Source organism: Citrus clementina, unplaced genomic scaffold (assembly GCF_000493195.1).
Source record: "Citrus clementina cultivar Clemenules unplaced genomic scaffold, Citrus_clementina_v1.0 scaffold_6, whole genome shotgun sequence".
Taxonomy (NCBI): domain Eukaryota; kingdom Viridiplantae; phylum Streptophyta; class Magnoliopsida; order Sapindales; family Rutaceae; genus Citrus; species Citrus x clementina.
The window spans coordinates 17,092,581-17,110,086 of NW_006262139.1; the positions used below are offsets into that span (position 1 = coordinate 17,092,581).

The 17,506-nt window shown below is 34.4% G+C and overlaps 2 protein-coding genes across 2 annotated transcripts; both read right to left on the reverse strand.

Moving 5' to 3' along the window:
- Positions 1-3,591: 3,591 nt before the first annotated feature.
- Positions 3,592-6,585, reverse strand: LOC18037925 (probable protein phosphatase 2C 65). Its single transcript, XM_024182269.1, has 5 exons — positions 6,167-6,585; positions 5,208-5,510; positions 4,966-5,083; positions 4,672-4,895; positions 3,592-4,261 (listed from the first exon to the last, which is right to left on the reverse strand). The coding sequence occupies exons 1-5, from the start codon at positions 6,392-6,394 to the stop codon at positions 3,830-3,832; spliced, it is 1,305 nt and encodes a 434-aa protein (XP_024038037.1). The 5' UTR covers positions 6,395-6,585; the 3' UTR covers positions 3,592-3,829.
- A 1,393-nt stretch (positions 6,586-7,978) lies between these two features.
- On the reverse strand, positions 7,979-10,202 carry LOC18037926. Its single transcript, XM_006429440.2, has one exon. It carries the CDS (start codon positions 9,744-9,746, stop codon positions 8,190-8,192), a length of 1,557 nt encoding a protein of 518 aa, XP_006429503.1. The 5' UTR covers positions 9,747-10,202; the 3' UTR covers positions 7,979-8,189.
- Positions 10,203-17,506: the final 7,304 nt, after the last annotated feature.

The window sequence follows — 17,506 nt, forward strand, 5'->3', positions numbered from 1 at the left end:
TCTTGTTGATAACAATTAAATTTGAGCATCAAATTTTAATATTTTTTTCATGTAATTTTAAAATTATCAAAACAAAGTATTATGAAAATTGTCAAACTTACGCTGTGGTGTCATTAATCCATAATGGCCTGTTTACTAATCCTTAATGGGAATCGGAATTGAGGGAGGGGAATTATTAAATTGTTTACTTGTTAAAGCTGACGTTGGGAATAGAAATGAAGTGTTGGGATCCATACAAAATCAGGTTTGATTATTGGAGTTCTGATTTCAGCGGGGATTTGGGAATCAGAAGCCCATTCCCGCGAATGACAAAATTATCCCCATTATATTTTTTATTTTACTAAAATACCCTCTTTACAATTAAATAATAAAAATTGAAAAAAATGAAAAACCCACGAAATCCTTAACCCAGCGGCCAACTGACCCACTCGTCGTCTATCATCTGGAACCAAAGAAACGATCGGCGGCAGCACCTTCGCCAGTTGCAGGCCATCTCTGTTGCTTGTCATCGGTCGGATGTCGCCGCTGTCAATGTTCAGGCTCTCCGTCGTTGTCGAAGAACAATTGAATTATGATGATTATTGATGGTAAGATTGGTGATGATGATGATTTTTTATGACAAGCAATAGAGATGATGATGATTATTATTGATGATGTAATTGTGATGATGAAGATGATGTATTTGTGATGACGATGATGAAAATTTTGATGTTGATGAAGAAGAAGAACCGAAATCGACAGGAGGAAAAAGAAGAAATTGTGATGATAATGATGTTGATGAAGAAGATGAAATTGGCGTGATTGATGACGAAAAAGTAACGAGCAATTTGCGGAAAAGAGAAAGAAAAAAGAGAAGAAGAAGAAGAAGAAGAGAAAAGAAAAAAGAAACAGATTAGAGATAAAAATAATAAAAAAATGAAAGAGGACAAAAATTGTAACTATTATTATTATTAAAAGTAATGTTCTTAATAATAATAATCATAATCATAATTATATAATAAAAATAATGAGAATAATACGTTAAAGGGTATTATTGTAATTTATAATAATTTATTCTGATTTTAAAATAAAAATATCAATAAAATTTATTTTAATTTCGATTCTTACAGTTAAAGTAAACAATGAATTCTCATTTTCATTCTCATTCTAGCTCGTTTCAATTACGGACTAGTGAATGCATGATTACAAGAGTGAATGGATAAAATTTATCAATCACTGCTTCTTAAAAAATCTGTACAACTTAATTTTCTTGATAACTTCTCTAAATGATTACAAGTGGATTAAATGAAAAAAATATGTAAATTACCCGTTATGTACGTTTAAGCTTTGAAATTGTATCTAGTGCTTTTTATCCTCTTTTACCATAACTGAAGCCTGCTGTTGTATCACCATAACTGAAGCCTTATTATGAAAATCTGAGGAAACCAAAATATCATCACCAATAACGCCCAAATCTTCAACCTCGTTCCATTCTGATAGTCCTATCAATACTTGCGAATTATTATCATGTCTTCTTCCAGCTAATATGAGATCAAAGTCATCAGCAATGGCATGAAGCATATATGCTGCCGTATCAGCTCCTTCTTTTACACTTCTCTTTATGTACTTAACATTCTTGTTGTCAATATTATTCCTTCTGAACTCACTAATCATGTTTGAATCCTGCTTTTCCTCCATCAAATCATTAGTGGAATGATTATTCATAGCGATGAATCGGATTATTGTAAGCATAATGCTAGTATTATCAGCCATACGCAAGAGCCTCGCAATCATCGGGCCCTCCTATGAAAATCACACACACGTTTATCTTCAAACTACGTGCGAATATGTGTGTACAATCTGAAAATATCCCACGATCGAACAAGATTCCAACTGAACAAGGGGCTACTTTGAGTACTTTTTTTAGCACTAGTTTAGTAGTTTATAATATAAGATATGAATATGGTTACCATAAATGGTAGCAAAAAAGATCCAATGCCTTTAAAAATTGCTAGCCTCCCAGCCTTTTTAACAATGCTTATGTATACTCGTACGCTGAGCAAGAATAGCATGTAAAAGAGGCCAAATGTATCAAAGACGTTAAGGACTGTCGAAACCTTTGGGGAGAACATTTTCTTGCTGAACTTTTCATTGCGTTCAAGGAACGAAGGGCCGAGGGCAATTCCAGCCTGCGGCACAAAAAGGAGTGTTAATGAAACCCATTGATGACAATCAAAGGGAAAAATTAAGTAAAAGAATGAGATTTGTATTTAGTATTGTTCTTAGATTTGTGCTACCCTTTTTTTATAAGTTTGTGATGACAATTTTTCAATATACAAGAATAATGTAAGTTGATTAAATCTCAATCAAACATTTATAGATACTTATGTTTATGGGCAGAACCAATTAAGCACATGATTGTTTGTAATTTGTGTTAAATTGGTGTAATCAATAATGTTGAATTACTAACGATTATATGCAGTATGCATTTCATGAATTACGGACGTTAATTTAGACAAACAAGTGTGAAATTATGCAGTATAATAATAATAATAATAATCATCATCATCATCATCATTAAAAAAAAAAAAAGAAACTGTAAAGGCTACTAGAATTTGTGAAATGAATGCTACTTGGCCAAAAGGCTTGAGAATGGCTGGAAAAATGACGTGAGAAAAGTAACGATGGCAATGGGATAAAGAAATTCTAGAAATGGGAAGAATGTGGTCTCTTCTTTGATTATCGAATCTACCACTCGAGTTTTTTTTATACGATTCACAAAATGCAGTGAAATTGTCCCATTCTTGGAGCCTAGCCATTCTTAGTCCGCCAGTTTCACCGTCGCCGGAAAATGTTGCAAAATCAGAACATGAATGTCTTTAGAAGGAGAGCTTTCTACGAACACAAAATGTAAATGAATTGTAGACTGGGGGGGGGGGGGCTAAAACTAATTTTCATTTATTATGTGGCTTGCAGGGGGCATAAATTCTAATAAAAAAAATTAAAACCCATCTAAGCAAAAATGAAGCCGAAAACAATGCTTTCTGACTGGACTATACTTATTTAGAAATTGCAAGTGAGAACAGATAACCATCTCATCTGGGGGGGCAAAAAAAAAAAAAAAAACCAAATAAATTTTGTGCCACATCCAAAACAGACTCGAATCAATTACTTGGTTTATTCTATCCACATTTTTCGTTTGCCCTGTAGGTGTTCATGGCCTTAATTTTATTAGTCAGACTGTCAGAGCATAACTATTTTCTAAAGAATTGTGCATCTTAAATAAGTCGAAATTCTGTTGTTAATTTACCAAATATTTTATGCTTTATTTAAAAAATAAAAAAGATAGCAGGGCCGTGCGTGGGAGAATGACATATTGAATATTTCAAGTTCTATTTCTCCTTTTCGACCTCGCCTTATGATAATATGAACAGTTCATGAAATCTTGGGGAAGAGTAACCAAAAAAAAAAATTGCAAAAGGCAATTTTTGTAGAGTGTGTGATATTTTATGCTTCATATATACATTTGCGAATCCCACAGAATTTGCAATAGGCAAAGCTATATAGTCATTAATTAGTAGTAAATTTGATACAAAGACACACTGACCCTGAGTTTTCACGACAAATTATAGACTAATATATAAAGAAAGTAACAATCTCTCCAAATTTCTGATAATACTGTTGCATCACTCTTTCAAACACCAATATAGAGGAGAGGTGAACAACTGGTCCCCAACAACTACATTTTTTTTTTTTTTTGAGGCTCACTGAACGGTACGCAAATTCTCAGAGATCTCGACACTTAATAGAACGATATTAGTTAGTGGAAAATAATTGCCTCCTTTTCTTTTCACCCTGCAATATCTTCAAAACGATTTCCTGATCTTCGCCGGCTCAATCCACGGGCAAATCGAGGAAGCTTCACTAAAGAATTAACTCTACTAACTCCTTTAAGTGCGCTATATTCTTCCAGGGACATCCTGCTGTGCACGGACAATTCGGTCTCTGTTGCTTGACTTCTCATTGATCTACTACCAGCGGCGTGCGGATAACTTACTTGACTTATGCTGCTGCAATAGCTCGTGTCAGATTTTGATTTTGTTAACAGAGGCTTGTGTCCCAGGAATAAGCAAATCGCGGCACAATCGTCAATCTTGGAACCTGGATATTTTGTTCTCCAGGCTCTAACTGCTCGACTTACTAGCATTTTTGCTGCCATTTCTTTCTTGCTCGCACAAGCTACTGTTCTTATCACCTCACTGTTTGTCAAAACATCCCATACCTGCAAAGACCAGATTGATTAGGAGATGTCTTTTAATAGTTCTCGATACAAAGAATCGATGATTCAAATTTAACAAAATGTGAACATCTATGTAGATAATTTGTTAACACATGAGCCTAATATCATAATTTTGGACTGAGTGCTTCTCTTTTGCAGACACATACATTTTTTTGGTGGAAAAAAAAAAGAAAAAGATCCTATTTATATAAAGATTTGCTAGAAGACTCAAATTTACGTCCTTAACATTCTTTACAAATAGTTGTCAATCTTTTGCCTTTTGGTAGTTCTATGCACATAGAATTGTTAGTCTAAATTATATCAAAATGCAAATGTCGGCACATGTGAATACTTAATTAAATTTTGGCAGATCAACAATAGATAAATAGCTCGGGTTGTGCCTTTTTTCTTACCCCATCGGTTGCTAGAACCACAAACTGATCCTCTCTAGTAAGTTTTCTGTAAGAAATTTCAGGAATTGAGATAAGGCCGTAATCCTTCAAGCAAAAATCTCCGAAAGCCCTGGCCATGGCTAGACCAGGGCAATCTTCATCAGGCATCCATACTCTATACACGTCTGGTTCTTCATCCATTGCAAAAACTCTGCCTTTACAATTCCTGATTCTTTCAGCTTCACCTGAATAACAAAAAAAACCATTAGATTGATTAAATTAGTTGGGCTTTTAGGCCAAATGAAAACAACCTACTTGCAATCTCAGGTTTCAAATCAGTTGTGAGTTGGACAGGAACGAGTTGGTTTCTATCATCTCTAGTGCAAAGAACAGCTCTAGAATCACCCAAATTGGCAATTATCAAGTGTTCTCCCTGCAAATCGAAAAGAACAGCAGGAAGGAAGTCCAGTTTATTCCACAATAGTAGTAAATTAAAAGCTGCAGAACTCTAATCCTGAGCATTCCCTAAATTGAATTGATTAAGGGTCCGAGGGTACCTTTTTGATGATATTTACAGCAGTTGCACCACTGCTGTAGCTGTCCACTGCAGATGCCAAGCCAAGTTCATCATCAAGTTCTTCATAAGCTTTAACTAAGCTAGCCTCCAAAGCACGAAAGAATGGATTTTGACTAGATTTGGAACCATTACTATAATCTTCATGATTTCTCTTGAGAAGCTTGATTGCTGTAGAGAGCTTTGATGGTAAATTGTCACGTACATGACGAGCAATCTTGTGACCCGCAGGTCCGTGGCCATCAAACACTCCGCAGAAGACTGTATCTTTATCACCAGTAAAGTTCTGAATCCAAATTGGACGTCAAGTTTCATTTGTTAAATTTTACTTTCTCTATTTTGAATCCAACAGTTGGAAGTAGGAACTTTAGGATTCATGTCCTTTAAATTGCGGCCATGAACTAAAGCCTTTTCAAAAAGTTTAATTCATGAATTACAGAACAAGATTGCATTTCTTTAATCATAAGTCCCATAATGCTGAGAGTGCATGTCTATGGTGCAAAAATAAATAGATAAATAAATAAACTATTTTGATCTAGGAACGTTGTGATCACAAATATCAAATTAAATTATTATATCACAGGTCTGATAAGTTTGGCTAGATGAAAATGATTAATAATTCCCAGATAACAGCCAGGTAAGAGAAATGGAAACCAAAAAGAAAAAAATAAAGAAAACACCAATCTCAACACCAAAATACGAATTGTCAATAAATTTATCAGAATCTTGAATAATTCATACGTTTGGAGAAAGGGAAAAAATGATGATTCTACAATTAACATTATACCAGGAAAATTGATTTGATCAGAAATTGAAATGAGAGCCAAGAAATTAATGCATTAATCAATACAATCAAATAATCTGAAATAACATATACATGTATATAAATGAAATCATATTGTTGAGATCAAAATTAGAGAATTAGTTGGATGAAATAATTACCTCCCAAACAGTCATGGCATCTTGATTTATACCTTTTCTTCCTTGTTGTGTAAACATAGAAATATTCTTAGAAGATCCTTGTAATCTGACAGAGGCTCCATTATCACCAACTCTCACAAAATCATCTTCCCCGCCAATTTTCTTATTATTATAATTATCTTTGCGTTCCATTTCCTCCTCCTCATAGACGGATCCATACTTAACCTCTATGCTACAACAACCTCCCATGTTATGTGTTATGAAGCACCCACTAAAGCCCCACAAATACCCAAATATTTTCCGGGAAAATGGGAAGGATTTTCTTGGGATCCAAAAGGCTCATATCATCATTTTCATGAAGAGGCAGGCAGCCCCAGAAGGAGAGGAATTATGAATTCAAGGTGATGGTGAGGAGGTTGGTACATAAATGTATATGAAACAGCATATTTATTTTAAAAGACAAAAAGGAAGTTAAAGATCAAGAAGAAAGGACCAATCATGAAACATTTTTTTTCTTAATTTTATTTTGTTTATTTATCTTGTTTTAGAGGATTAGGGAAAATTGGAACAGATAATTTGGTGAATGGCGATATTAAGAATAAAAAACGGCGTGTTGGTCGTTTGTATCTCAAGAGTTTGTTTTATGAATTATCGACGTGCTCATCTCTTACTCTTGCCATGTAATGTCAAAAGAGCTCTTTTCGCTCGCACGATAATGAGGGTGATTAATGACTAATTTATCCCCTTTCTTGTTTCATCTCACTCTTCAACTACTATTTAACCATGGCAAGAAATAGTTTCCAATAATTTTAGTCTCATAACATTTACTAAATATTGGTTTCTGATACTGCTATCAAAGATGTTTGGGTAATTTTAAATTTTGCTGGAGAAAATGATCATTCCCTCCCGCAATACAATCTCAACCAGCAGCTCATAACACAATAAATCTACTGATGTTTGGGATTGTGGCACTGGCATGAGAATAAATCTTACAGCTCATAATCGAAGTCAGATTTTATGACTGGGGGAAGAGGGTATATAAGAAATTATGCCATTCAGATTAGTTTTCATTTACACAAATAATGTTACGGGATAAAGATAATTCAGCCAGTTTGTTTGCCAAAGCTGGTGCTAAAATGACCTGGTCTGTAATCTATAATGTAACCATATAACAAGACTCAAGCCAGCAAAGAGCAGTCAACAATGTTTACCAAATATGATACCCAGCTCAGCATATTTTCTTCAGCTCATTGCTGCAGTCAATGTAATACCTGAAGAAGTTCTAGGCTCGTGACTCCAGTCAAGAGTCTGTCCCTTCCCTTATAGATCAGAACCATCTATTCGATGTTGATGCAAATGTAACATCAAACAAGTTTTTAGAAATTTTTAGAAGCTTTCAACCACTTGAAAGAGAGAGAGAGAGAGAGAGAGATACACCAAATCCCAAAGCAATTGTGTTTGTTCTATATTATGGACCGAGAAAAATTATAATACAAACACTGCTATAGATTGTTTGTATTAAAAACACTGCTATAGATTGTTCAACAATGTCGGGGTTTGGGATGAACAACCTCAATTCTCAGATAAAACACAAAAGTTTTATGTAAATTGAGCTCCCAGTGCCACCACCATGAAATCCATAGCATCAGAACTGCCAGCCAACAAACAACTCAACAACATTTCTATCTTACAAGTTAAACAATCAACGAGTGAAATTCAAGGTGCCCCAGACAAATCAAAACATTTACTCATTTTAGCTGAACAACACTTCAAAATTTCATCTCTAGTTTACAGTTGCAAGCTAAACCCATTGATACATAAGAAAAAGGAAACTGAAGATGCCAATAAGCAGGACGTAACAGAATTTTCATTTGTAATTGCAATTCTTACAGCAAAAGAAATCTGGACAGAATGAAATACTATTAAAAAAAAAAAAAAAAGTCCTACAGCATTTCACTGTAAATTTAGGGCAGGGGGATCCAATGGTTTTGAAAGGTTTAAAAAAAAAAAAAACATTGGAGAGGTAATGTGGAATCGTTACCGATCACCACCATTGATGAACTAGAACACCATTCTGTCTGAGAGAAGTAAATAACTCCAAGCATTGCTCATATGTCTTCTCATACTTCGGACTCCTTTGTTCGGGACAGCATCTCTGCCACCTATTGTAATGGCATTCAAGAAAGATCTCATCTATCAAACATATCGCCCCAGTCTCAAACAACCTCGGGATCAAATCAAACTCAGTCCCTTCAACATCCATTTTCATAACCACAAAATCCTTATCCGTCACAGTGTTCTTCAACCAATCCGCAAAATCGAACCCCTGAATCCTATCCACTTCACCATCAAACCCACCATCTGATAACGAGTGCACAGGCTGAATTCTCCCCATGCCCCTACCTTTAACCACCACTTCCTTATCCAGGTCATGATTAATTTGAAACAACAAAGTCTCATTCCTCACCCAAGCTGCATAGGGCAACAATTTCACCTTTTTCTTCACCTTATACTCTTCGTGAAAAGTCTTATCAGCCTCAATTGCATACACATCAAAGGTTTTGTTTTGTTTCGGATACTGCTTCTTAAACCAACTCCCTATACTAGAACCATAACTCCTAGCTCCCACATCAACATACACATATCTATTCTTGAAACTTATATCAGCCATTGATGGTAAATACTTTATATTCTTTATATTTCTCTTCATCGTAATCCATGGCTTCAATGGCTCCTCCATAATAAACGGCTCTGCTTTCCGGACAAATGCTTGCTTATAGCCCGGAACTGAGCACTTATTTGCAACATTGCCATCGGGTAAATTCTCCCGATGGCCAAGAATCAAATCACTCTCTTTCTTTAACACAATTTCTCTAATGTAAGGCAATGAAGAATCAATCCCATCAATATCACGTGACTTGACTAACTTGCAAGAATTGAATAAATCAAGAAACGAATTGAAACTATACTCATCTTTAGCCCTCACGTGGACCACAGCAAACCCTTCGGGTTTCAGCGTCCGTACGATCTCTGAGGCAAAATCCAACGGTTTGGATGCTTTCTCCAATCTGGCCCCACCGACAAAGACAAAATCAAACGTATTACCATCAAACGGTATCCGATGCCCCTCGCCCGAAATCACCAATGGCTTCGACGACTTTTTAAAAATTCCAATCGAGTCCTCAACGCCGATCTCTTTCAAAGCGAAAACGTCCTGGCCGTATTGCGTCTCAACGCACAAAGATTTCGCGTTTTGCGAGAGGTAGCCTTCGGAAATCAGATCTTGGAAAACGGACGAGTAGAAATTAACGGCCTTGATCCACTCTTTGCTGGTGTACATATCACGGCGGCTGGGACTCACAACATTAGATCGGACCGCTTTGTTGGCGGTTATCCCCGAAGCTCCAGTACCGGCGCCGATAGTAACGAGGTTGAAATTGTCCGGTAGTGAGAAGAAACAAAAGTCGCCGAGATTGCATGATTCGCCAGCGATTGTAACGACGTAAGCAAATCGGACGACTATGATTAAAACGCTGAATAAAAGCACCCGCACTAGAATATTCCTCAAAAAGCTCGGTTTTCCTACGGTGGGCTCCATCATCTTCTTGCTTCTTTTGATTTACGAATTTTTCTATTTTTTTCTCCTATAAAAAAATCAAAAAATCAAAACAAAAAAAAAGGAATATGAAGTGCATGGAAAGGGGAGGCGATTAGCGGGAGCAGAAGCGGGCGGAAGTGTGGTTGCCGCCGATGAGAGTTCTACAGAGGGAGGGCGAGGACCAGATTGGGAGATTGAGAAATTTAGGAGAGGCAAAACGGAAAAGCATTTTAGTAATGCAAAAAACAAGGGATTGGGATTCTGTTACGGACGGGGCAAGGCCATGAATCATCAATATGATCAGCTCAAGTGAGTAGAGAGTGACGAGTTTTTGACTGAGACTAGGCTTTCGTATTTTTTTTATCTCCGTGTCGATAAGCTTCGACGAGGGCTTTGTAGGGAGAGGGGGACGCGGCGAGGTGACCGGCTGAACCGGTTACACGCGGAATAAGAGAGCGAGAGGGAGAGGGAAGGGACGCTTGCTCCGTGGAAAGTGCGTGGGATGACTTGGATTTTGGTCATATTTACAATACTGCCATCCCACTTGCTTCCTTGATCCCTACGCAGTCTTTAGATTTCGGCGTGGATTATCATCTAGTTGGGTCCCAATTTGAAGAGTAAATAAAATAAAAATAAAAATAAAAACTCTAAACTCTTTATATTAATTAAAATTATTGTTAATAAACAAAAATATTTTTTACAAAAATTTTTGCTGCGGTTTAATAAAGTATGATCTCATTTAGGATTTAATTGCCTGAGATATGAAGAAGTATTTAATAAAGTATTAACTATGAATTAATTAAATTTTGGATTTTGGAGTCTATTTTTGTAATAACAGCAATTGTATCATTGAAATTTGTACTTGAAATAAGCATGTTTATATGGAATTGGTTGTTAATAATTGCAAGAAAAGGGACCGTTGGTTGAGTCTAAAGCCACAATTATGCTTTTTGCAAAAATCGGCGATTGTGGGTCCCCGTCTTCACTTTTTCGCTGTCCCAAGTGACATTATTTGGCGCCCACCATATTATACTTCATTTTCTACATTGGGTTAGTTCCACACCGCTACATTACTGTAGTTTATTTTCTTTTGGAGAAAATACTTTATTGAGGGAAGTAATTTTCAAAAATATAATTTATTTTTGGAAAAACTTGGGGTATGATTTTCTAAATCATATAGTGTCTAAAGTCTAAACATTGCTGTAATTATAAAATTTACTAAATTTAAATAACAAAACAATTTATTGTTTGGCGACCATAATACAAGAGTTTACAATTATAATATAAAAATTTTCAGCTCAACAGCCACAAACTAACTGAAGAAGAATATATTATAAAAATGAATCGAAGAAGTCAAATTCTCGGAACTGGAGGAAGAATCATTAAAACTCAAACTGAAGGACGCTACATATTAGTAAGTGTAGTGAAGTAATTGCAACTTCTAAATATGATTAAAGCGAGAGATTAATAATTAATTTAACACGGCAATATTTGACCCAATTGGATTGCATTTATGACCCACGAGGAATTCTAGGGGGCACCAAACATCATCTACTCACGAGCACCAGTCCTGTGGGCGCACCAAACGCCGGACTAGCCGTTAATTTACTTTCTGCGCGACAGTTAAAAACAACTAAACAAAAGCCTGTGTAGGACACTGCTTTTAATTTCCTTTGGCCGTATTTTGTTATTTGTTGTTTTCTATTTTTTTTTTTTTTTTATTTTTTGATAGACAGGATTGTAGTGTTGATCATATTGACTCCGCATACTTCCAGCTATAAAATTTATTTTTTAAGAAATTTAAATATATTTTCGTTTAATGTAGGTATAACATGTACGTATTTACTTTTAAAAAAAATATTATGTAATTGATAATTAATTTAATTCATACATATATATTATAAATATATTAAATGATTGTTTAACAGTACAGGCACTACTCGAAATCTCTCCCCATTTTCTATGTTTTAAATTTTGGTAAAGAACTCTATTGATATTTATAACTAAAAAGCAATTAAAATTTTCTTTTATGATGTTAATATGGTAATAACAATCCTCGCTTAATATTTAATTATTAACTTATATTTTTAAAAAAAAAAGAACTTGGAATTTCTTGTGAAAGAAAATGGATTTTGCTTTGTCAGGAAATGTTGTAAAGTGACCGCTGACGCTGAGTATCATGAGGTGTTCATAACTATGCCGTGGCTTGATTGGCAGTTGAAATGTGGTACAGTATGAACTGGAAAGACTCATTGCGTGGAATACATCTGCGAATCAATTTTTATTTGTTTTTTTTTTCTGAAATTAATCAATTTATTATTTTAACACTTAAATCTTGATCATTTTACTAATATTTTAATATTATATTCCAGTGAGGATAATGTAATTATGATTCTGGTTGGTTCGCTAAGTCCAGGGTGTGCCACGTGGAGGGTCACGGATAAACTCCAGAATTTTTAGTTCCGCCAAGAGAGAAAGTGCCGAAGAACAAAAGAGCAAGGGCCCACTTGCAGTAATCCCAGCCGAATTCAACGGCCTTTTATGACCCGCTGCTTTTACAAAGCCGAACATAACTTACCATTTGTCTGACGTGGTGTCGATACTGTGGGGAGCATCGCATGATAATCTACATACGCTCTCCCACCTTGGCATATCAAGTTAATTTCTTTTAAAATAAATGTCAACGCGCTTGTTTCGTTTCTATTTTTCGGATTCCGTGAGTGTGCGTTAAGTTCCGTTTCTACTACTAGACACTTGAGCAGGGGTGGCCACCGGTTCGCATCGGTTTTGTTTAGTAATAAATTAAAATTTGTGATTCAGTTTGTCTTAAGAATTTCAATAAATTGATTTAGTAATTTCTATTCAGTTCATTTCGGTATTAATCCATTCATTTTTTTTAAGTTATAAAACACCTAATGGAATGGAAAAAACCGAATTGAACCAAATTCTTTTAGGTCAGTATTTTGATAAAGTTCTTAGAAATATTATTATTTGTTCATCTAAATTTTTTTGACATATTACGTCAGTACCAATATTTGATGAAAGCTACATTTTATCAGCAAATATTTGTGTTGTTATCACTTTACCACCATATTTATTTTTTAACATCATTATCACGCAGTTAAAAATTTGTTGATGTTGTAATGACATTTAAGGAATTTCATGTTAAATTCAAAACGCACCTTTTAATTGTGCAATAAATATTTTCTTTTGTTCACTGAAAGTTTTCTGACATATTAATTCAATATTAAAGTTTCTTGAAACCTATATTTTATCACTTAATATTTAGCCTTATTATCATTTTACTGCCAAAATATCAAAACGGTTAAAATTTTGCTGATTTCATAAGGACATTTAAGGAATTTCATGTTGAAACTATTAACACATTTGTTAAATGATGGAGGGTTAAACTTAGGGTGTTTGGCTTGCCATTGTAATGTTTGAAATGACTTAGGGTTATTGATAATATCAAAACTGAAGTGTTTGGCTTGTATTACTCGGAATTTGATATTTGAATACACAACAGCATGTTGATGTAATAAAAAAAAAAGTAGTTATTTTTTGTTTTAATATAATGGCTACTTTTCTAGCAGTAATTTCTCTTTTGTAATTTTTTTCTTTTTAAATAACAAAATCGCCTTTACACTTTATTAAATACTTAGTTATTTTTAACATTTGATAGTAAAGTGATAATAGCTTAAATATTAGGTGGTATCATGTAGTTTTCAGGAAACCTTGATACTGAATTGATATGTCAGAAAAATTTCGGTGGAAAAATGATAAATTTATCTTTTGTATGTTCTTTCTTTTCAAAGGAAAAAAAAATCATCTTTTATACTCTACGAGTACAATCGACTTTTAACTCATTGTTTTGTTAAATATTAACTTATTTTTAAAGGAATGATAGTAAAGTGATTACATGATAAATATATGGGGGTAAAACATAATTTTTACCAAAACTTTATACTAATTTGATATGTTAGAAAAATTCAGATGAAGATGGGTAAATGATAATATTGTCTGAGTTAAGGAAAGATAATGGAACAAACAAAAGGAAAATGGGGGCCTACTTTTGAGAATATTTTTGTTAAAAAGGGTTTAAAGAAATGGATAATAAATTAACAAAGGTCCTAAAATCAATTATGTAAATGATGACATTTGTCCTGCCTATTAATATCATATCGTTTGGTCGTTAGCTTTAATTAATTGGTGAATTCCATAAAGGAAGAGTTCTTGACTTCGTTATTGGAATTCTGAATTATTTAATTTAATTTTACTTTCTTTTGAAAAAAAAAAAAGGGTTGATTGAGTATAATTAGGTTATAAAGTTCTCCTTAACAGTTTTCCTTTTCACATGCCTAAAATTAAAATATCAAATGTAATTGCATATCGATGATAAATGAAAATATAAAAAATAATTGCATAGAGATTGTTTATAACCTTTGTTATATCACCATTCCTGTAATATTTTTTTTCAAATGCCATTTTACATATAAATAAAAATCAAATAATTATAGTCTAAATAATGATGTAGGAAGCAATAGTGCTCACCTGACAATATCACATGACATTATTTGGTTAATTCATAGTGTACAAAAAGCCACATAATTGTGTCACCTATTCAGAGACTTACCTGATCATCTTCATTTTATCCCATCATTACATTAGCATATTTTGTTTTTGCATAGAATCGTATGTACTTAGATAATTTTAGGCTCATCAGTCCATTATCGAAAGTGTATATTTGTATAAAAATTTACAAACTTTTGTTTCTTGATACATAACATTAAGCCACTTTATATATATATATATAATCGTTAATAAGATTTTAGATTATAATCGTTAATAAGATTTTAGAGAATCTTTTCTTAGAGAAAAACAAAAATATATAATTAATAAAAGATTTAATGATTTAGTAGTCGGTGGGCTGTTGTGAAGTGGGTGTTGCTATGTTACAGTTTAATGCGAGAACAATTATTAGGGTTTCTAATTATGATGGCTAACGCGCACATGCATCCGATTGCCAAACAAGAAGCAGCAGCAGAGGAAATTGGAAAAGAGCACATGCTGTTAGTCATTAAAAAAACGACTTGTCATTTTGGGGTCGATGTAGATCGGCCACACGATTCGCACATTGGAGAGTATTGCTATAAAAAAAGTTTTAGAATAAAAGTGTTTTATCGTCAAAAACATTTATAGTGTTTTTAATTTTTTTTTATCGAATCACTTAACGTGTTTTTAGCTCATTTTTTAAAATTAATTTATTTTTATTCAAGAGAGAAAAGAATTACGATTTATCAGGGTTAAAGGCTGGTAAATCTTCCAACCGTACCATTAATTAGTGAACCTTAAAGTATATTTAGCTAACTTATGAATAGTCCAATTTAAAAGCCGCAAATTATGCCAAGGATTTTTGAATTTGCTATATCAAATTGAAATTAAAAAAAAAAAATTGTTTGGCCCAAATATTAAGTTGTAGCTAATAAGTAAAAATATAATAATAACATTTAAAATAAGTCTCAACAGACACTCTCATGATAAATGTAAACTAAGATAGAAGCCAAATGAACTTAAAAAATGAGCTAATAAATTGAAATAAAATTTTGAAAATAGATTTTTTCCTCAATTTTTTGGTAACAATAAGATAAAAAAGTATTGACTTAGAAATGTAGTTAATTAGAAAATTAAATATGTTGGGGCGATATGATAAATGTGACACAGAATTTAACATAGTCTAATTACGTATACAAACATGAATTAATTGCTTTTGTTATCAAAACAAATACAATTTTTATTATCATAATGTCTCGTCTTTCATAATTCTATTTACTCTTTTTGACTTTTCGCATTTCTCGTAATAACATGAAGTAATTCTTTCATAAAGACAACTCGTATTAGGGGTGGGCATTTTACCCGACCCGACCCGACCCGACTCGATAAATTTCGGGTTCGGGTCGGATCGGGTCGGGATCGAAACCCGATCGGTTTGAAATTTACAAAGCCGATCGGGTTGTGATCGGTTCGGGTCAAACCCGACCCGATCCGAATACCTGATCGGGTTCTTAAAAAAAAAAAAACGTACTGACCCGAATTGACCTGATTTCAACCGACCCGAACTGACCCGAACTGATTCGAATTGACCTGAACTGACCCAAATTGACCCTATTTCAACCGACCCGAATTGACCTGAACTAACCCAAATTGACCCGAACTCAATTCTACCCATTTTAAATCCAACCCGATCCAACCCGAACATAACCCGAATTAATGACCCGACTCGAATATAGTTTGGGTCGGTTCGGGTCGGGTCATTAATTCGGGTTATGTTCGGATTGTTCCTTGTCTAACCCGAACAACCCGAAATCCGATCGGGTTGACCCGAACCCGACCCGAACCCGATTTTGCCCACCCCTAACTCCTATACAGCTATTTCCGTAAAATTTAGAAACACATTTGTCTCATATCACATACTAAAAACTGTAAACTCTAGCTCAAATGACTAGAAGAAGGTAAAATGGCAATTTATAGATTTGGTTTTTTGTTGGGGGGGGGGGGGGGGGGGAAGGGGGAAAGAAGGGAAGTTAATTGTTTCTCATTAATTGCAAATTTATTGTAGCTACAATACAAACAATGTCACATCGAAAGAAAGAAACAGCCTTTCTGCTAATCACAAGTACCGTTCAGAATCTAATATGAGCTGAGCAATTTTGGCAAAAAAATTCTGAAAAATTAAATTGCTAAATGACACAACGAACGTTTTAAGGAAAGGACCCAGAACCCTCTGTCTTTAATTTATTGTCCTAATCATCAAAAATACAACCCAGCCAGAGATCGTTGTAAGGAGTGGACCAAACCAAAGGAGCCTCCCTTTGATAACAACTCCTCAAACTGCCGGGCAGCGGAAAAATGGTCTTGCCTTGCAAATGGTAATGTCAGAGAGATATTGACAGCAACCTGAGCTAAGGGACCCAAACCAGTAACCTGATCAAGAAGAGCCAATGGGTGATAGAATAGATGGAACTTGTTATTAAATAATATTTGTCCAGATCTAAACGGCATCCCCTCCGGCTGTGTGGATTTATAAAACGTTATAAACCTCGAGTTAAGAGGTGTAAAATGGACCGGGCCAATACAGCTGTGCCAACACGGTATCAGAGTTAATGTGCTTAAGAGTTAAGGTTCTGACGAAGATATAAACTATTTGGTACATCAGATAATGTAAATATTGAATGATTAACTGATAAGTATAATCGAATTTAATATAACTTTGACTTTTTTAAAATAAATGCACACACTGTATAATATCATTGGATTATTATTATATAACTGACGTAATTACTTTGATATATTTTAAAATTTCTATCTCGCATGTTATATATATGTTAAGCGGAATTGAATGGGATTTCGGTGATGACACAATCGGAGAAGGCAAATGGGTCGGGTTGTGTCGTCGATCTGAGTTTTAATAGTCAGCTTAAGAGATAAACCTAGATTTTGTGTGAACCACATTGACACAAACAATACCAGGTATATTTCCACCATTTCCAGGACAATCAGCGTTTTGTTTTCCCTTTTTTTCTGTTCACCAGCTATTAATTTGTTTGTTATACATGTGATATTAAAAATATGTGGAACTAGTTGTCACATAAGATAAATGGGCTGGGTTGCTCGTGAGCATTGATGATGGGCCTCTATCTCGGGCTTTCACTGACAGGGTGGACATCAATCAAAGTCGGCCTTATAAACTACATTTAAGGGAAAAT